At 45.6% G+C, this 21,756-nt stretch overlaps 1 protein-coding gene across 1 annotated transcript in view; it reads right to left on the bottom strand.

Moving 5' to 3' along the window:
* Window positions 1-1,101: 1,101 nt before the first annotated feature.
* EPHX2 (epoxide hydrolase 2) overlaps window positions 1,102-21,756 on the bottom strand; it is a 145,945-nt gene continuing 125,290 nt past the window's right edge. The window contains exon 19 of the mRNA XM_075341301.1: window positions 1,102-1,448. Within this exon, the coding sequence (XP_075197416.1) occupies window positions 1,445-1,448 (4 nt within the window). The 3' untranslated portion in view covers window positions 1,102-1,444. The remainder of the gene's footprint in view (window positions 1,449-21,756) is intronic.

Genomic DNA, 21,756 nt, shown 5'->3' with positions numbered 1-21,756 from the left:
TCTCCTCACAGAATCTTTCCCGCACTTTATCTGCCGAGTTAAACCACACAAAGTCTGGTGAGGGGAGGCATCGGCCAGTCCATCTCACACCTGGAACAGGGAACACTGTTCCCTTAGTTACCGAAAGTATCCGGTTCTGTGCCTGCCAGCACTTCCATATTACTCTTCCTGCACTAACAGATCCTCTATCTATTCCTATACATATAACAATAATACATCTGACACACCATAGCTTATACTTTAAAGTAGTCTAAAATACATGTTATGTGATCTATTTTAATACAACACCTAGTAGGAGTGGGGGTCTTCTCCTGACCACCTCCTACACTTGTATAAGAGTTCAGGGTTTTTTCACATTCCGTTTTAAAAGGCAGTCATGAATCCATTCTTTTCAGTGTATTTAGCTTGTATCACGATCCCTCTGTGCACAGCATCTTTCAGACTAGAAGATGCTCTGCTGCGACTTCAGACCTGGCAGTGACATGATTCCTATGTGCAGAGCATCTTGCCTTTGGAGATGCTCTGCTGCACTTTCCTGAGTTACTTAGCCGGTAACTTGATTGACAAAGCAGAGTTATATGTTGCTGCTGATTACTCCGTTGTTTCACCTTAGTAATTGCATGCTCTCCCAGAGCCTTGCCAGTTGTATTTCCTGGTTCTGCAGTTGTGCTGTTGGCTCATGTCTCTGTTTAGTAATTTGATCATTGTTGCATCAGCCCGGACTGTTATTTGACTCCTCTCTGCCTGTTCCCTGATCCTGTTGTGACCTGTTGCCTTTTGACCGACTGTTATTTGACTCCCCTCTGCCTGCTCTGTGTTCCTGTCTTTCTGCCTTTTGACCTCAGACTGTTACCTGACCACGTCTCTGTTTTCTCCCTGAACTTCTTACATGCACTCCTGGTAGTCTGACCCCCGGATTGTGACCTGACTACGCCTCTGTTTACTCCTTGTGATCCTACATGTCCTCCTGTTACCAGTCCCTGGCTTTCCTGACTACTCTTCCGTCCACACTATCCGTACGTAGTGACTGCATCGCAGCATGTAAGCCTCTGCTGGTATACCAGTTTTATTATTTAGTTTATATGCACTTTATTTTCAGAATATAATACTTTACATGAAGCTGCCAGGTTTGAGTTGTGCTCGGTTTCTAATTTTATGCAATATTTGGGTGGGTGAGATGATGGGGTATGAAATCTCTGCATAACAAATCTTCTGGCAGCTAAAGGCGCTGCGGAGAATAACGATCCGCAGCTACAGACGACATTCTGAAACGTTCTGCCCCCGAATGTCACAATATGATCCTATAGTAAAACACTAGTTCAGACCTTTCATTGAAGTAGGGAATTTCGGCTGCCAATTAGTATGTGACGGATCCATCACACGGCGGCGGTATCAGCCGGAGCTGCCACTGACTGTCACCCGTCACTGTGATATAGAGATGATTTCATCTGTCAAGAACAAACTGAAAATCAATACATGTCAGGGACACGATGCAACAGTGTGAAGAGGTCTTCTCCTAAAACGGGTCTGAAACCTATTAGGTTTGACGGAACGTTGTATTAAGACAAAACCAAAAGAGTGAGCCGGAGCATGAGCTGGTAGACATGCAAATAATAAGCGCGTGTTCACACTGGCTAGAAAACAAACAAAATCCAAGATAGAGATAATATGAGCATATACTTTGCAGTAGATAAGCAAAAAGCAACAGTGCATATAAATAAACATAGGGTACTTAGTAAGAGTAAAGCCATCCCACCGCGACAAGGTGTACCCAAATCGGGACAAAGCACCATAGGTTCCTCCCAGCTATTCGCATGAGAAATTCCCTGTCTACCTCTGACCGCAAGTGACCTATGGAGCTTAGTTCTGAGAATGAAGCACCATAAGACTCAATGTACATCATGGGACATTGGACCATCAAAACTTTGAGGTTTTCTTAAAATTAATAAATTGGTGAACGAGGGAGTGTGGGGGAGTCTTTATTCAAATAAACTATTTTTTTCCTGTGTGTGTTTTTTTTACTTTACACCTGCCGGGTTAGTAACGTTGGTGTCTGATAGATGCCTCTTCATTACTAAACCCTGGGCCTAATGCCAGCTGACATTACACAGCTGACATCAACCCCAAAAGTATTATCCCAATGGCTAAAGTACCAGGGCAATCAGATACAGCGAAGCACAGTGCCAGATTTGGAGAATCTAAATGTGATTCGCCACTTCTGTGGAAGCTGTGGGCTGGTATATTTAAGCTGGGAAGGGGCCAAATAATCATGGGCCTTCCCTGCCTGATAATACCAGCCCCCAGCTGTCTGCTTTACCTTGACTGGTTATCAAAAGTAGGGGGGCCATACCCTGTTTTTTTAAATTATTTGTTGCCTATCCACATTTGTTTGCATGCAATTGTCCTGCTCTTACCACCCTTTTGCAGCCCCCTAGCCCTTACTATGACCATTTTACAGCACAAACGTTTGGGTCCCCATTCACTTCTATGGGGTTCAGGGTCAAGTTTGGGTCAAGTCTGGGTACTATAATACTTTTCCCTATGTACACATGAATATGTCTACTATAATACTGCTCCTATGTACACAAATATAACTACTATAATACCGCCCCCTATGTACAAGAATATAACTACTATAATACTGCTCCTATGTACAAGAATATAACTACTATAATACTGCCCCCTATGTACAAGAATATAACTACTATAATACTGCCCCTATGTACAAGAATATAACTACTATAATACTGCCCCCTATGTACAAGAATATAACTACTATAATACTGCCCCTATGTACAAGAATATAACTACTATAATACTGCCCCTATGTACAAGAATATAAATGCTATAATACTGCCCCTATGTACAAGAATATAACTACTATAATACTGCCCCCTATGTACAAGAATATAACTACTATAATACTGCCCCCTATGTACAAGAATATAACTGCTATAATACTGCCCCTATGTACAAGAATATAACTACTATAATACAGCACCTATGTACAAGAATATAACTACTATAATACTGCCCCCTAAGTACAAGAATATAACTACTATAATACTGCCCCTATGTACAAGAATATAACTACTATAATACTGCCCCTATATACAAGAATATAACTACTATAATACTGCCCCCTATATACAAGAATATAACTACTATAATACTGCCCCTATGTACAAGAATATAACTACTATAATACTGCCCCCTATGTACAAGAATATAACTACTATAATACTGCCCCCATATACAAGAATATAACTACTATAATACTGCCCCCTATGTACAAGAATATAACTGCTATAATACTGCCCCTATGTACAAGAATATAACTACTATAATACTGCCCCTATGCACAAGAATATAACTACTATAATACTGCCCCTATATACAAGAATATAACTACTATAATACTGCCCCTATGTACAAGAATATAACTGCTATAATACTGCCCCTATGTACAAGAATATAACTACTATAATACTGCCCCCTATGTACAAGAATATAACTACTATAATACTGCCTCTATGTACAAGAATATAACTACTATAATACTGCCCCTATGTACAAGAATATAACTACTATAATACTGCCCCTATGTACAAGAATATAACTGCTATAATACTGCTCCTATGTACAAGAATATAACTACTATAATACTGCCCCTATGTACAAGGATATAACTACTATAATACTGCCCCTATGTACAAGAATATAACTACTATAATACTGCCCCCTATGTACAAGAATATAACTACTATAATACTGCTCCTATATACAAGAATATAACTACTATAATACTGCCCCTATGTACAAGAATATAACTACTATAATACTGCCCCTATGTACAAGAATATAACTACTATAATACTGCCCCTATGTACAAGAATATAACTACTATAATACTGCCCCCTATGTACAAGAATATAACTGCTATAATACTGCCCCTATGTACAAGAATATAACTACTATAATACTGCCCCTATGTACAAGAATATAACTGCTATAATACTGCTCCTATGGCTGATCTGCTGTGGGTTTCTTCCCAGGCCGGAATGATGCGCGGCTCTCTATTTCCCATCTTCCCTCCGTCCTTTCGGCGTATTTCTTGATAACGCGGAGCACAGATAGTAAATGTGCTGTTTCGGGGGCTGCATCGGGGGATTTGCGCTCTCATCACTCCAGGCTCTTCTTGCGTTGGTTCCGGGTCAGTTCTCGGAGCAGCGCCGCGTCCTCGCCGGTGAACCGCAGCTGGTTTGATGCTGCGCCGCTCCTGACGTCGCTGTTAGAAGACAACTACATTTGCTCAGTGTTAAAATATTGATGTGTGTTTTTGGAGAGAAGCCGGCGCAGCTGTCACTCAGGATTTGGCTGAAAGGTGCAAGTGGAGAATCTTCTAAGAGAGAAGTGTGCGGTCAGCCAGGCTTTCTATCCAGGGGCAGGTCCTGGGAGAGACGGCGACACATGACGCCAAAATACAAGTGGGGTGGGGGATACACAGTATCGTATCTGCTGCAATATGTACAAAAAATACAGATACCGTCCACGTACAGCATGTAGGGAATCTCCAGGGACTGAGTATGTAAGCCTTCATGTGTGATACTGTCTGTTAAGCTGATGTATCTAAGCCAATAACAGCTCATCTTACATGCTGAGTGGTGTATCTAAACATGTGTGGTGCTATTACTGTAACATCATGTGTGATGCTGTCTTTTGAGTCCCTGTATCTAAGCCCATCATGTGTGATAATGTCTTCTAAGCCACTGTATCTAAGCCCATCATGTGTGATACTGTCTTCTAAGCCATTGTATCTAAGCCCATCATGTGTGATACTGTCTTCTAAGCCACTGTATCTAAGCCCATCATGTGTGATACTGTCTGTGACGACATGGACTCTCATGGGTTAAAGTTTCTTAAAATTCAGCCAGACAGGATGATAGATTGTTTATAGACGGGGGATAAGTCCCTCATTGTTTCTACAAGACTCTTGTTGACTCATGTAATTATGTTGGCCACTGAAAGCCAGACGTATTGTTCTCCAGACTTTTCCAGTAATCATTGTATTGTAGTTGTGTATTGCTAATGTGATTACCTTAGTAGCCATTGTCTAGTCTGTGACTTGCAGACTTCATGTAGATATCCTCAGTCTTTCTGTAGACATCATTTGGATGAACATTGTCCATGCAGCTTGAGATTCATCCAATGGGAGAGGCGCTCTTGTCCAACCAATCGATGAGGACGCCGTGTATCCAAGTGGAAGGCTGTGGCTATAAAAGGGACTTCTTTAAGCCACCAGGTTGTTGATGGATGCTGATGGATCCAGTCTAAGCTCTTCGGAGCTGACTAGAGGATCAGGATATCTTATGGCTTCAATCTAGGGACTCCGGTTCTGGTTGGAGACCATATCCACAGCCTAGGGATTTCGACTCCGGCTGCTAGGATTGCAACATCATTCCAGGACTACCTAAGGAGGACACTCAGGTTGGGACAGTTTAGTCACCTGTTACAGACTTTGCAGACCTCAGACAGCTTCCTAAATCTGGCGTTATTCTAGTCACGGTGGGTGACCGCCGAAAGCGGGGTGCTGCTGGATTGGAGTAAGTAGACCTGGAACCTGTGAGGCATGGACATTCTAAATCCCTGGTGAGCCAGCGGAAGGGTGAGACTCTGTTGCCTGTTACATTTGTGTGTTTTGCTGGTTATGTGTTATGTGCCGTTAATTGTTTGGGGATCCAATAAAGTCTAATTATTGTGGTTCCCTCACCCTGTGTTGTCTGAGTAGTGTTACGCCCACAGTTAAGGAGGCCGGCGTTCAGTTGGGATGAGCCCTGAGCCACGCTGTCTTTCTAAAGGCGGTGGGTTTTAGTGGACGAGAGCACCCACTGAGCCCCGTGTCTCCACAATTGGTGGCAGCGGTGGGACACTACTCAGCCTGGTTTACCCAGGGGAGCTGCAGTGGACTGGTGTTCGTGGACACCGTCCAGGGCTCAACAACCATGGAGGCACATAAGCATACCCAGCAGGCCATAGGGGAGGCATTCAGGTTTCGGACGCTGCCATGTCCAATCCCACCAGCTCAGCCATGGGACAAGGACAAGAGAGGAGTTACGACCGCAGCAGTAAATGGATGCTACATGATCTGTGCCAGAGGCGAAAGATTATCTACTGGAACGCTGCGACTCGGTCAGACTTGATCCGGAAATTAGTCCGTTGGGATGCCCAGAATAATGCAGAGGACGATGAGGATCCCGCCGATATTGACCCAGAGGATTTAAACTATGTGCCACATTATGGATCTAGTGACAATCGGGAATCAACTTTGTCCAAAATGGCCCAATCCACTGCGTTGTTGGATGCATTGGGGCCTAGATCCTCAAGAGAAGAGAGGGCTTATGTTCTGGAATATGTTTATGGGATTCCAGCTGCAGTACTGCTAGCACCAGCCGGCCGAGAAGGATGGTCCCGCTGGTCCCGCTATCCAGCAGAAGCTGCGCCAAAACAAAGGACTACAAACAGGGCCTGTGACTCGCCCAATCTATGGCGCTTTTATACATGTGGGCGCCATGGACATATAGATAAAGATTGTCTCCAAAACCGAGGCCGCATGCTTGGAGCCCATCTACCAGCTCAGCCGGTCAAGAGCCAGGGACTACGAGACACTGGTTCCTCCATTACCTTGGTAAGCCCACTTATTGTTTCCCCAGAAGACCCTGTACCAGATTCCCAATTATCCATCTCCCTGGCTGAGGGCCAGCGCTCAGACGTCCCTCTGGCATGTGTGCAGGTGGACCTAAGGACCGACCAGGGAGAGGTCGAGGTGGAGCTTGTGGACAGCCTCCCCATACCTGTCATTGTGGAGACTGACCAGAGCAAGACTGATGTGGAGCTTATGGACACCGTCCCCACACCAGTTATTTCGGGAAAGGACCAGGGAGAGGTTGATGTGGGACTTGTGAACAGTCTCCCCACACCTGTCTTTGTGGAGACTAATCAGAGCAAGGCTGATGTGGAGCTTATGGACACCGTCCCCACACCAGTTACTTTGGGGTCTGACCAGGAAGAGGTCCATATGGAGTTTATGGACAGCCTCCCCACACCTGTTGTTTCGGGGACTAGCCAGAAGGAAGTTGAAGTGGGGTTCATAGATGGCCCCACCAAGCCTGTTGTTTCGGATACCACTCAAAGGGAAGAGAAAGTGGGGCTTCTGAATTACCTGCTCACACCACTCATTTTGGAGAATGACCTAGGACAAGGACTATCCAGTCAGTTTGAAGCAGCCATCACCCACCTCCAAGCCAAGCAGGACCCTGATGTGGATCTTTCTAACATCTTTTCCAGAGATGGTTTGCATTCCCGGTCTCCATCATCCACTTCTGAGCCAAGAACCGTGAGTAAGCCTAACCACACTGTGGCTATTGACTGGGGGAGGATTGATAGTGGGAGATTTGTGCAGGCCCAACTCATGGACCCCACCTTAGTGCTTGTCCACAATATGGCTGCTCAACTTGGGAGAGGTAATCAGGGGGAGGTGTATAGATGCGAGCCTCTGTTGCTGACCTCACCATTAAAAAGGACAATGCCGTTAAGAGAAGAAGAATGATCGGAAGCCTATCATGTCTGGCTAATATTAAGAAGGGGGAGGAATGTGACGACATGGACTCTCATGGGTTAAAGTTTCTTAACATTCAGCCAGGCTATTGTTCTTATGTGTGCTATCTCATGTTTGCTTAGCTATTGCTCTCCAGACTTTTCCAGAAATCATTGTATTGTAGTTGTGTATTGCTAATGTGATTACCTTAGTAGCCATTGTCTAGTCGGTGACTCCCAGACTACATGTATACCCTCAGTCTTTCTGTAGACATCATTTGGATGAACATTGTCCATGCAGCTTGAGATTCATCCAATGGGAGAGGCGATCTTGTCCAACCAATCGATGAGGACGCAGTGTATCTAAGTGGAAGGCTGTGGCTATAAAAGGGACTTCTTTAAGCCACCAGGTTGTTGATGGATGCTGATGGATCCAGTCTAAGCTCTTTGGAGCTGACTAGAGGATCAGGAAATCTTATGGCTTCAATCTAGGGACTCCGGTTCCGGTTGGAGACCATATCCACAGCCTAGGGATTTTGACTCTGGCTGCTAGGATTGCAACATCATTCCAGGACTACCTAAGGAGGACACTCAGGTTGGGACAGTTCAGTCACCTGGTACAGACTTTGCAGACCTCAGACAGCTTCCTAAATCTGGCGTTATTTTAGTCACGGTGGGTGCCCGCCGAAAGTGGGGTGCTGCTGGATTGGAGTAAGTAGCCCTGGAACCTGTGAGGCATGGACATTCTAAATCCCTGGTGAGCCAGCGGAAGGGTGAGACTCTGTTGCCTGTTACATTTGTGTGTTTTGCTGGTTATGTGTTATGTGCCGTTAATTGTTTGGGGATCCAATAAAGTCTAATTATTGTGATTCCCTCACTCTGTGTTGTCTGAGTAGTGTTACGCCCACGGTTAAGGAGGCCGGCGTTCAGTTGGGATGAGCCCTGAGCCACGCTGTCTTTCTAAAGGCAGCGGGTTTTAGTGGACGAGAGCACAAACTGAGCCCCGTGTCTCCACACTGTCTTCTAAGCCACTGTATCTAAGCCCATCATGTGTGATACTGTCTTCTAAGCCACTGTATCTATGCCCATCATGTGTGATACGGTCTTTTGAGTCGCTGTATCTAAGCCCATCATGTGTGATACTGTCTTCTAAGTCACTGTATCTAAGCCCATCATGTGTGATACTGTCTTTTGAGTCACTGTATCTAAGCCCATCATGTGTGATACTGTCTTCTAAGTCACTGTATCTAAGCACATCATGTGTGATACTGTCTTTTGAGCCACTGTATCTAAGCACATCATGTGTGATACTGTCTTCTAAGCCACTGCATCTAAGCACATCATGTGTGATACTGTCTTTTAAGCCACTGTATCTAAGCACATCATGTGTGATACTGTCTTCTAAGCCACTGTATCTAAGCACATCATGTGTGATACTATTTGAGTCACTGTATCTAAGCACATCATGTATGATACTGTCTTCTGAGCCATTCTATCTGAGCCTATCATGTGTGAAGCTGTTTTCTGAGTCACTGCACCTGAGCCTATAAACTGTATCCAACCCTATCAAGCATGAAACTTGTGTACCGGCCAGGGGAGTGAGCACCAAAAGTGCAGGGCAACACACAGAGGGAAAACCAGGCAAGATGTAGAGGAAGGCCCTTGTGATAGAAATATGGGAGAAGGGTCTACACTGTGACTGATCCCTGAGCTCCCTAACGTCCCTAGACCGGTTCTTCCCTGCCTGCGCTGTCACGTGCCTAGGGCCTCCCTGACCCTGAACTTACCCTGACTAGTGAGTTGGTCAGTGAGACACTAGTCCTACTTCTACAATAAACCAACACAAGTAAACAACAGGCTCCTTCATAGTGGTCAGTATAGAGATTCTATCACCGGCATGGAGTAAAGCCCGGAGTGGGTAAATATAGTGGAAGGGTGTGATGACAAGATGCTGCAGCTGTGATTAAGGCTAAGAGTAATCTCGGCCAGAAAAAAAAGAGTCCTTAACCCTTTCAGCATCTAATGAAAATAAATCCGCTCCAACACAACGTGTGTGGACGCGACACACTCGTGACAACTGTCCGCTGAGCTGTGTATCTAAGCCTCTCATTTGTGCTGCAGACAGCCTCAGCACAGGGCATGTGAGTCTTTTTTGCAGAGTTTATGGAGAGGAGACTGAGGAGAAGCTTTAGAGCATATGCATGACGTCTTTTTCAGGTGGATTTTGCCCTGATACCGTTTTGTAAAAGCGCCACAAAAAGTGTCCATAGTGCACAACAATGTAAAACTGTCGTTGTGCACACGTCCCAATGTTTTTGCTGGTCCTTTCAGGGTTCAAGAACCTTGACGTATGAAGTTCCCCTTCGGGCGGCTTTGGCTAGCGTTTACCTGAAGTGTCTTCACCTATAAAAACTCGGCGGCTTTGCCACCAGAAAATAAAAACATGCTGTGTGCACTAACCCCAAATCCTCTCCAAGAACTAAAAAAAACTTTTTTCTGCTGAGTTTCCTCTCGAAAAACTCAGCAAAAACACTCCATGTGCAGCAAACTACTGATGGTGCTTCCCTGAAACCCATCTGTGTTACAAACAGATCAGTGTCTCCAATCCATGAGAATCAGAGCAGGTTTCATGGGTGACAGATAATCCTGTGGTGCCTGCCAATAGAAGGTCACAGAGTTTGGCTGCACAAACTGCTCCCTGACCTTCTATCATTCCTGTTTGGTTTTCATCCTCTCTCCTGGGGCATTATTCTGCCTGTCAGCTGCTGTTCATCATTACTTTCCTTGTCTATATATTCCTTCACTTCCCATTAGTCGGTGCTGGTGATATTTGATACATCTGTATCAAGTCTTCGGTGCAAGCAGGCGGCTTGCATCCATCAGAAGAATCTTGGTGATTCTTGCAGCTTCTCTCTCTGAGACAGCTAAAGATAAGTTGTTTATGGTTTTCTCCAGTTTGTTATCCTGTGTGTCCTTTAATGCCTTGTAGGGTTGACGAAGAGCTCATCCCATCCCTTCTTACCTAGGGCCCAGAGCAGGGTCAGCCAGGGTCAGGTATCTGTCACGCTCTCCGGGTCCCCTGCTCTGCTCCCCGGCTCCCCTGCCACGCTCCCCGGCTTCCCTGCTTCGCTCCCCGGCTCCTCTGTCAGGCGTCCCCCGCTCCACGGTCTCCAGCCTCCTTCACCTGCGGTCCCCAGGCGGCCCGGTCCCCGCTCCCGGCGCCCGTCGGCTACTCAGCCCCAGCCCGGCTCTCCTGCTTCCTGCTCACCGCTCCCTGCCCTGGCTTCTGGCACCCGGGCCTCGCGCATGCGCATTAGGGCGCGCGCGCGGTCATTGACCCTCTCTTAAAGGGCCAGCGTCCACTGACAGGAAATTGAACACACAGGTACAGGGTATAAAAGGGTTTAATGTCCAAGTGGACGGGGCCTGTTCTTCGTGTTTCCTAAGCTAGGAGTCAGGTCTCCTTGTCTCTGTGATATACTCACCTATCTCTCTTCTAGAGCCGCTCCTGCCTCGCCATCTGGTCCTGCCGATTCCCGAACCCCGAACGCTGACTATCTGCCATCCCGTCAGTCCGTACCATCTTTGATCCCTGTGGTGATCCATCCTCTCGCTCCATCGGTTCCGGACTCTGCCTGACAACATCTCGGCCTCTGAACCTGAGCTCCGTCACCCGGACTACCATCAGTGACTCCGTGGTCCCAGGGACTTCTGCATTCCACTCTTTTGCACGGACTGTCCTGCTACCTGTAGTGCTCCGGCTACCGGACCCCTTACCTTCAGTAAGGTGTTCGGCCCAGTGGATCCACCTCCTGGGTCTGCCCGTCCATCTGGCCCTAACAGTATCCTACTTGGCGCATAGGTGCAGAACCCATCTAGAGTGGTGAGGGAAGCCAGGTTTGGTCAGGGGTCACTATCTCCCCCTTGCTTAGACACCGTGCAATGTCTGTCCTTGACGACAGACTCAGAATGACTGTCACGGACAGACTAGGGCTAGCCACCAAGTCAGCAGGATCTCAAGAACCCTGAAACACTTCAACCCCTGTACAGGGATTTGGAATTACACAAGGTATAGGAAATCGCTACTAATGGAAGCCTGCAATCCAGGAAAGAGTGGTCGTCAGGCAGGGCCCAAAGCAGGAGGCACAAAAAGGGACAAAATCGGCAGGCAGGAACGTAGTCAGGAAATCAGGCAGAGGTCAAAACCGGAGATGTCAGTGAGGTACAAAAACGGCAGGCAGGAGGGTAGTCAATGAGCAGGCAGAGGTCAACACAGGGATCAATGGACAGAACAGAATAGGAACCAATAAATAAAGTGGGGTAACTCCGGCACACTACTGATTTCCCGTAAAGACCAAAGAAACATAGTAAATTGAAGAAATCTTTTTCTCTTTATTTTGCTCGTGAAAAATAGTGCTATACAAAAGTCCGCCAATAGGTTCGTCGACGTTTCGGCCAATTGGCCTTCCTCAGGTCGGACAAGCTTATATTGGAATAGATGTGGTATATACAGGAGTATCAATGAGATTCTACTGCGGGTAATGAGTCACTCTCTTGTCAGGAGGGCACAGAGGGTACGATGTTCCTATGGTACCTGCAATATGGTGACTGGGAATTAAATGTGGGGACACCACGTACCATCAGAAAAGGCACAGGACCTGTATTAAAGCAGTATACTTTATTGTGAAGGGATAATTACATATCCATATGATCCATATGTACCGCAGGCACGCTTGGGTGCTCAGGAATCCTTTTGTTCAAAGCAGGTTATAGCTCGAGTAGTAATTCAATACCAGGGATTGGAGAGCAGAGTATAGTCAGAGGGTATATAGAAGAAGGTAGGATCTGACCCAGGTAGTTGCCTATGGCTCCAAAGGTTAGATAAAGGAGAAGGTCCAGGAGGGTGATGGGAGTCCGGGCGACTACCGGCATGTGTCAGAGGTGCTGGGGGACTGAACCGCGCAGCAGTAGAATCTCATTGATACTCCTGTATATACCACATCTATTCCAATACAAGCTTGTCCGACCTGAGGAAGGCCAACTGGCCGAAACGTCGGCGAACCTATTGGCGGACTTTTGTATAGCACTATTTTTCACCTTTTTCACGAGCAAAATAAAGAGAAAAAGATTTCTTCAATTTACTATGTTTCTTTGGTCTTTACGGGAAATCAGTAGTGTGCCGGAGTTACCCCACTTTATTTATTGACTGCTTTCTCCAGAGCACCTACGCGAGGTGAGGCGAGGTCTTTCTCGCACAGAATAGGAACCAGACTCTAGCAGGAATACAGACCTACAGTCAGGGCCAGAAATATTTGGACAGTGACACAAGTTTTGTTATTTTAGCTGTTTACAAAAACATGTTCAGAAATACAATTATATATATAATATGGGCTGAAAGTGCACACTCCCAGCTGCAATATGAGAGTTTTCACATCCAAATCGGAGAAAGGGTTTAGGAATCATAGCTCTGTAATGCATAGCCTCCTCTTTTTCAAGGGACCAAAAGTAATTGGACAAGGGACTGTAAGGGCTGCAATTAACTCTGAAGGCGTCTCCCTCGTTAACCTGTAATCAATGAAGTAGTTAAAAGGTCTGGGGTTGATTACAGGTGTGTGGTTTTGCATTTGGAAGCTGTTGCTGTGACCAGACAACATGCGGTCTAAGGAACTCTCAACTGAGGTGAAGCAGAACATCCTGAGGCTGAAAAAAAAGAAAAAATCCATCAGAGAGATAGCAGACATGCTTGTATTAGCAAAATCAACAGTCGGGTACATTCTGAGAAAAAAGGAATTGACTGGTGAGCTTGGGAACTCAAAAAGGCCTGGGCGTCCACGGATGACAACAGTGGTGGATGATCGCCGCATACTTTCTTTGGTGAAGAAGAACCCGTTCACAACATCAACTGAAGTCCAGAACACTCTCAGTGAAGTAGGTGTATCTGTCTCTAAGTCACCAGTAAAGAGAAGACTCCATGAAAGTAAATACAAAGGGTTCACATCTAGATGCAAACCATTCATCAATTCCAAAAATAGACAGGCCAGAGTTACATTTGCTGAAAAACACCTCATGAAGCCAGCTCAGTTCTGGAAAAGTATTCTATGGACAGATGAGATAAAGATCAACCTGTACCAGAATGATGGGAAGAAAAAAGTGTGGAGAAGAAAGGGAACGGCACATGATCCAAGGCACACCACATCCTCTGTAAAACATGGTGGAGGCAACGTGATGGCATGGGCATGCATGGCTTTCAATGGCACTGGGTCACTTGTGTTTATTGATGACATAACAGCAGACAAGAGTAGCCGGATGAATTCTGAAGTGTACTGGGATATACTTTCAGCCCAGATTCAGCCAAATGCCGCAAAGTTGATCGGACGGCGCTTCATAGTACAGATGGACAATGACCCCAAGCATACAGCCAAAGCTACCCAGGAGTTCATGAGTGCAAAAAAGTGGAACATTCTGCAATGGCCAAGTCAATCACCAGATCTTAACCCAATTGAGCATGCATTTCACTTGCTCAAATCCAGACTTAAGACGGAAAGACCCACAAACAAGCAAGACCTGAAGGCTGCGGCTGTAAAGGCCTGGCAAAGCATTAAGAAGGAGGAAACCCAGCGTTTGGTGATGTCCATGGATTCCAGACTTAAGGCAGTGATTGCCTCCAAAGGATTCGCAACAAAATATTGAAAATAAAAATATTTTGTTTGGGTTTGGTTTATTTGTCCAATTACTTTTGACCTCCTAAAATGTGGAGTGTTTGTAAAGAAATGTGACAATTCCTACAATTTCTATCAGATATTTTTGTTCAAACCTTCAAATTAAACGTTACAATCTGCACTTGAATTCTGTTGTAGAGGTTTCATTTCAAATCCAATGTGGTGGCATGCAGAGCCCAACTCGCCAAAATTGTGTCACTGTCCAAAGATTTCTGGACCTAACTGTATATCTGGCAGGGACCAGCAGACAAGAGGAGGAATTAGAAGGGTGTGGTGTCTTCCAATTGCCTGTAGCTGAATGGTCGTATCTTCAGCTGGAAGATACACGCCACCTACAGTCAGCCAGTGGTACTGCCGGTCCCAGGGGAAACCCAGCTTAGTGGATGAGCGGAGCCTGCACCTACCAGAACCACTGGCACAGACTCCTCTCCTATCACCAGCACAGTCCATGGCGGGAATACGGCGGCGCCTGGTGACCGAAGCTGAAGTCACAGGAGCGGACTCCGGTGAGGATGTGACACACAGGGTTTCCCTTCCCATTCCTTTCTCGTACCTAGCGTGACAGCAGGTACAATTCTCATCCATTTTGTGGATCAGACTTGGCCATGAGGATCCGTGTAAAACAGATGGAACACAGGAGGCAGACTTTGTACTTCGAATTTCATCCGAATTTCATCCGTTTGTAACTGATGCATTTTTAAGAGTCAATGGATAAAAAATATTCAAAAATTTACCTGCTTCAGTGAAATAAAAATTGGTTAAAAAACTACAATCACAGGACTGGATTTTCGGTCGGAGTGCTGTCCGTGATGAAACTGACAGCAGTCGGATCAATGTTATTCAATAGTGCTGTTCAGATGACCATTTTTGTTCACATACCAAATGTTCACTTAAAAAAAAAAATCTCAGCATGCCCTATTTTCTTCCATATTTTTGATGAGACTCGCCTATTCAAGTCCACAAATGCAAATAAAATAATAAAACGCAACCCAATCCCATATTGTAGTGCATTCAGTTTTTATGGATGTACTGCAATTTAACTTTTCAGAAAGATATGAATTGGCAGTTTTCTCTATATCTCTGCCTCTGAGTGTCCCATATGAGAGCTATGACCATCATCTTTCTAGTTATGATTTCATCTATGCATAGTTATGAAACATGATAGGTCTGTGGGCTTCCCTGGGAGAATAATTCATTTTGAGCTGATTCGCATGTCACACTATTAATAGAAAATATGCGAAGTACGTCTCGCCGTCGTGAAGCCGGAAATATGCCTGCCCTGACTGTGGGAGCAACGCGCTCCCCAATATTGTAGCTCTTACACAATAGTCTTCCTGACTGCAAACTGGCTGAAGTTTTTACTGAATCATGCAGTTTCCCTCCCCCCTTCCTGCTGAATAAACGGCAGGGGGGCTTTCTCTTGCTGCAGCTTCTTCTTTAGTCTTAATTGTATGCTGTCACCTGGCCATTTGGAGACCAAATCTGGTGGATTCCTTGCTCCAGGGCAGGGGGTGTGTAAATGAACTGTGACAGCTGACTGAGATTATATATATATATATATATATATATATATATATATATATGAATGTCATATTCCTCATCATAATCCTCACAGTGAGGGTTGGATAAAACAAAGCAGAACCGTTCACTCCAATGATCAGGTATCGAGCTGTTTTTGTAAAAAGAAGCCATGTTTTTCAAACTTTGGAAATTAGAGAACCAGGATATTCTTCCATCAAACCACGAACCTCCGGTAGCTGGACATCAATGGTACCAGAAACCAAGGAAGAAATAGACGACTTGGATTTGGAGACTGTCGAGGAAGTTCTCTGGTGAAGTCCTTGCTACGGGGGCGTCAGTACGATCGTTACGATACCCACATTTTAGCTTTCAGATTCATATGCACCGTCTGTACACGCAATTTAAAGCCTTTTTACTTTCTATCTAGAAATTTCTGACTCCACGCAATGAAAATTCCATTTGTCTTTGTTTTCCAGACTGTATTGATGACTGTCATCTTCACGGTAATACAATGCTTTACAGCGCACGCCAGACAGAAAGCACTTGACGTTGCTGACAATGACTTGTCACACGGCGGCTTTTCTTCCCTGCACAATGACAATGAATTATAGCAACAAAACAAACCTTTTTGATCTTAGTGAAGATTCATAATAAGTGGCTGAAGGAAAAATGCAAAGAGTCAAAGGAGAGCCAAGAGCTGGCTCCCACATCAAAAGGACGCCCGACACCTGGTACCCAACACTTGGCCAACATAGACATCAACCTGACATCATCAGTGTGATGCTACACGATAGCGGCCAACTGGGAAGAGTACAATGCTACACGACAGCGGCAAACTGGGAAGAGTACAATGCTACACGACAGCGGCAAACTGGGAAGAGTACAATGCTACACAATAGCGGCCAACTGGGAAGAGTACAATGCTACACGACAGCGGCAAACTGGGAAGAGTACAATGCTACACAATAGCGGCCAACTGGGAAGAGTACAATGCTACACAATAGCGGCCAACTGGGAAGAGTACAATGCTACACGACAGCGGCAAACTGGGAAGAGTACAATGCTACACAATAGCGGCCAACTGGGAAGAGTACAATGCTACACGACAGCGGCAAACTGGGAAGAGTGCAATGCTACACGATAGCGGCCAACTGGGAAGAGTGCAATGCTACACGATAGCGGCCAACTGGGAAGAGTGCAATGCTACACGGTAGCGGCCAACTGGGAAGAGTACAATGCTACACGACAGCAGCAAACTGGGAAGAGTACAATGCTACACGACAGCGGCAAACTGGGAAGAGTACAATGCTACACGATAGCGGCCAACTGGGAAGAGTACAATGCTACACGATAGCGGCCAACTGGGAAGAGTACAATGCTACACGACAGCGGCAAACTGGGAAGAGTGCAATGCTACACGATAGCGGCCAACTGGGAAGAGTGCAATGCTACACGATAGCGGCCAACTGGGAAGAGTGCAATGCTACACGATAGCGGCCAACTGGGAAGAGTACAATGCTACACGACAGCGGCAAACTGGGAAGAGTACAATGCTACACGACAGCGGCAAACTGGGAAGAGTACAATGCTACACGATAGCGGCCAACTGGGAAGAGTACAATGCTACACGACAGCGGCAAACTGGGAAGAGTGCAATGCTACACGATAGCGGCCAACTGGGAAGAGTGCAATGCTACACGATAGCGGCCAACTGGGAAGAGTGCAATGCTACACGATAGCGGCCAACTGGGAAGAGTACAATGCTACACGATAGCGGCAAACTGGGAAGAGTACAATGCTACACGATAGCGGCCAACTGGGAAGAGTACAATGCTACACGATAGCGGCCAACTGGGAAGAGTACAATGCTACACGATAGCGGCCAACTGGGAAGAGTACAATGCTACACGATAGCGGCCAACTGGGAAGAGTACAATGCTACACGATAGCGGCAAACTGGGAAGAGTACAATGCTACACGATAGCGGCCAACTGGGAAGAGTACAATGCTACACGATAGCGGCCAACTGGGAAGAGTACAATGCTACACGATAGCGGCCAACTGGGAAGAGTACAATGCTACACGATAGCGGCCAACTGGGAAGAGTACAATGCTACACGATAGCGGCCAACTGGGAAGAGTACAATGCTACACGATAGCGGCAACATGGGAAGAGTACAATGCTACACGATAGCGGCAAACTGGGAAGAGTACAATGCTACACAATAGCGGCAAACTAGGAAGAGTACAATGCTACACGATAGCGGCAAACTGGGAAGAGTACAATGCTACATGATAGTGACAAACTGGGAAGAGTACAATGCTACACGATAGCGGCCAACTGGGAAGAGTACAGCCATGGAGGTAATCGGTGGATTATAATGAAGTATGGGAGCCATTGGCACGTGGAGGTAACAGTATCTATCAGGTGTAACAACCATCCAAACCAAAAGATGACTATCAGGCTGCATTTAATACTTTCGTTTTGCAGTGATTTTCCAAAATTGCTGCAAAAATGGGCACTTCTAAAACGATCATGGCAAAAATCTGCATCACAGATAGGCAGCAATGCTTCTGTTAAGGACTTTTTGGGTTGACTACCTTGAGTGACCATGGATTACTGCTCCATTGTGTCATGATTCTGATTAGCGGTGCTCTGCTCTCCTGCAGAGCCTGTACTGGGCCTCATATTTTCCTCAAGTGAACTCGTTGTTCCCGGTAAGTCCTGTTTGGTGTGTGAGGGGTCTGTTCTTTGAAGCCTCGTTCCGGGGTACTGCTTCAGAAGCTGTGATACTTGCCAAAGGGGACGCTACTAGTCATTACCCATGCAGGGCGCCCAAACATTTCCATCTGCCTATTTTGGTCATTTAAAAATAAAAAAAAAGTTTTGCCTAAAACAAAGCCAGAGTGTCATCTTTAATTTTATGCCTTTTATTATTTATTTATTATTATTATTATTTATTATTATAGCGCCATAAATTCCATGGCGCTTTACATGTGTAAGGGGTGTTCATAATAGGGACAAGTACAATAATCATAAACAATACAAGACACAGACAGGTACAGGAGGATAGAGGTCCCTGCCCGCGAGGGCTCACAGTCTTCAAGGGATAGGTGAGGATACAGTAGGTTAGGGTAGAGCTGATTGTGCGGCGCTGAATCAGACTGAGGGTTACGGCAGGTTGTAGGCTTATCGGAAGAGGTGGGTCTTCAGGTTCCTTTTGAAGCCTGTCAAGGTAGGTGAGAGTCTGATGTGCTGAGGTAGAGCATTCCAGAGTATGGAGGAGGCACGGGAGAAATCTTGTATGCGATTGTGGGAAGAGGAGATAAGAGAGGAGCAGAGAAGGAGATCTTGTGAGGATCTGAGGTTGCGTGCAGGTAGGTACCGGGAGACTAGGTCACAGATGTAGGGAGGAGACAGGCTGTGGATGGCTTTGTATGTCATGGTTAGTGTTTTGAACTGGAGTCGTTGGGCGATGGGAAGCCAGTGAAGGGATTGGCAGAGAGGAGAGGTCGGGGAGTAGCGGGGGTACAGGTGGATGAGCTGGGCAGCATAGTTTAGAATAGATTGTAGGGGTGCGAGACTGTTAGACGGGAGATCATTTCATTGTCAACTTTCTTTCTTCACTGTTCACAATAACAGTAATTTTGATCGGGAGTGCCAAAACTTTTAATTGTGTCTGTAGCTATAGAACATATTGTGCAGGCAGGAGATGTGTGTGGCAACTGCACAGAATAGAATTTGATGGGACATGCAAGGAGATATCGGACTGTGTAAAGCAGCAGCAATTGCACAGTATAAAACATGAAGGACAGGCAGTAGACACCTGGTTTTGTGGCAGTGGACCAGTATAGAACACAATAGTCAGGCAGGCAGATGGTACGTGTGATCTAATCATTGGCATCAGCCATAGGTGAATGATAATCGGCACTGATCCTTATTGATTTATTTCGACAAATGTAAGGTTTTTCAAATTTGTGGTGGACAATCTGGTCCACTTGGGTGTGACAAAGCAACCTGACATATTGGATACCCTCTGTGACAGTGCAATGGAGGCTGGACACACCATTGGTAAAATCTGTCCAAGAGTTTTTTTTATATAATTTTATGCTTTTATGTAAATCAGCTTCTTTGCCCAACCCCTCCTCTTTACCAGCCTCTCCTGGTTGGGGTGGATTCACTCTAACATGGCCTGGTCTAATTCTGACGAGTGACAATGAGGCCTTTCCAAAAAGTTCCAGAGAGCATTCATTGCTTTGGACAATAGATTCAAGAACAGACTTCTTACGCCAAGGTCCTGGAAGACAGGAAAGTCTTGTTTTTGCCTTTTATCCGGTCAATAGTAGTTGAATTGTAATTTAATATCTTCAACCTAAGAGCAGTTACAGTGCTACAATCCATTCCGGATATTGACCGGTGGGCATGGTTAATGAGTAGTTTCTTCTTAATATACGACCAATGAAGCATCTATGTTTTATGGACGCTTGGTATTGATTGACTCCACCGCATTGTTAGCCTGATTTATCTGTATTAAGGAATGACGGGTTTCATACCCAACCAAGAATTGAACTCTAATTGGAGAACAGGAGAATGTGACAGTGATACATGTGGAAAACACGTCGTCAATATACCGCACAGATTACAAATGTAACCTACTGAAAGGTGACACACGAGCCGCCCGAGACATGTCGTATTACAAGTTATGCACTGATTACTTTATTAAACTAGCAAACAAAAGGTGACATGTAGAGTCTGTTTAATCGGGTGATATGCCATATACGACACTATGTAACCGAATTGTGAATTTGTACTGACAGAATATAGATGTATGCAGTAGACACGGGGGATGATTCTGTAAAATTACATGTCACAGTAATTGTGATCAATTAAAGAGGGTATTAGTTTGGTTTTTTTACATTTTCTAATTTTGGATAAAACCCATTTCAAACAGCGGCTGCAGGGGTGATAAATTGATTGGCATGGATCCGGCTTCTAGTACTCACAATCATGTGAAATGGGTTGTCACGTCTTCACCGGAGTCTGCTGCTGTGACTTCTGCTTCGCTCACCAGGCACCACCGTGTTCCCGTCATGGACTGTGCTGGTAATAGGAGAGGAGTCGGTGCTTGTGGCTCTGGTGGGCGCAGGATCTGCTCATCCACTATTCTGGGTTTCCCTGGGACCTGCAGTACCATTGGCTGACTGTAGGTGGCATGTGTCTTCCAGCTGAAGTTACTACCATTCAGCTACTGCTTGTGCTGGTCTCTGCCAGATAGTTTTGTATTTCTGCTAGTCTCTGGTTCTCCCTGCTTAGGATATTGATTCTTGTTTTGACCCCTGCCTGTTCTGTGACTACCCTTCTGCCTGCCGTTTATGTATGTTGCTGCCATCTTCGGTTTCGACCTCTGCCTGGTTTTCTGACTACGTCCTTGTCTGCCGATTTTGTCCCTCTTCTGTATCTCCTGGTTTGACCTCTGCCTGATTTCCTGACTACACCCTTGTCTGACGATTTTGTCCCTTTTCTGTATCTCCTGGTTTGACGCTGCCGGTCGACTACTCTTCTTGGACTCAGCCTTCCACAGGTCTCTGGAACCCTATAGTAATTCCAAATCCCTGTATAGGGGTTAAAGGGTTTCAGGATTCTCGGGATCCTGCTTTGTGAGCGGCTTTCCTCTTTCCTGTCCGTATCCTGGGACTGTGTCACAAGGGTATGTGTTCAAAAACTGTCTAATATAGACAAAATTTACAAAACAAGGACAGTTTAGTCTTCAAAGACAGTACTAAGTCCTCTTCACTGTCAGAGGAATGAATAAGAAAATTCACTAAACACAGGAGCCCGTTCACCACCATTTGTAAAGACCATAGGGAATAAAGCTCAGGTCGTAGCAAGCGAAAGTCTTCCATCAGAAAATCCATCATATTT

Source organism: Anomaloglossus baeobatrachus, chromosome 3 (genome assembly GCF_048569485.1).
Source record: "Anomaloglossus baeobatrachus isolate aAnoBae1 chromosome 3, aAnoBae1.hap1, whole genome shotgun sequence".
NCBI lineage: Eukaryota > Metazoa > Chordata > Amphibia > Anura > Aromobatidae > Anomaloglossus > Anomaloglossus baeobatrachus.
Note: the sequence above shows the minus strand (reverse complement) of the source record. Positions and strands in the feature narration are given on the sequence as shown.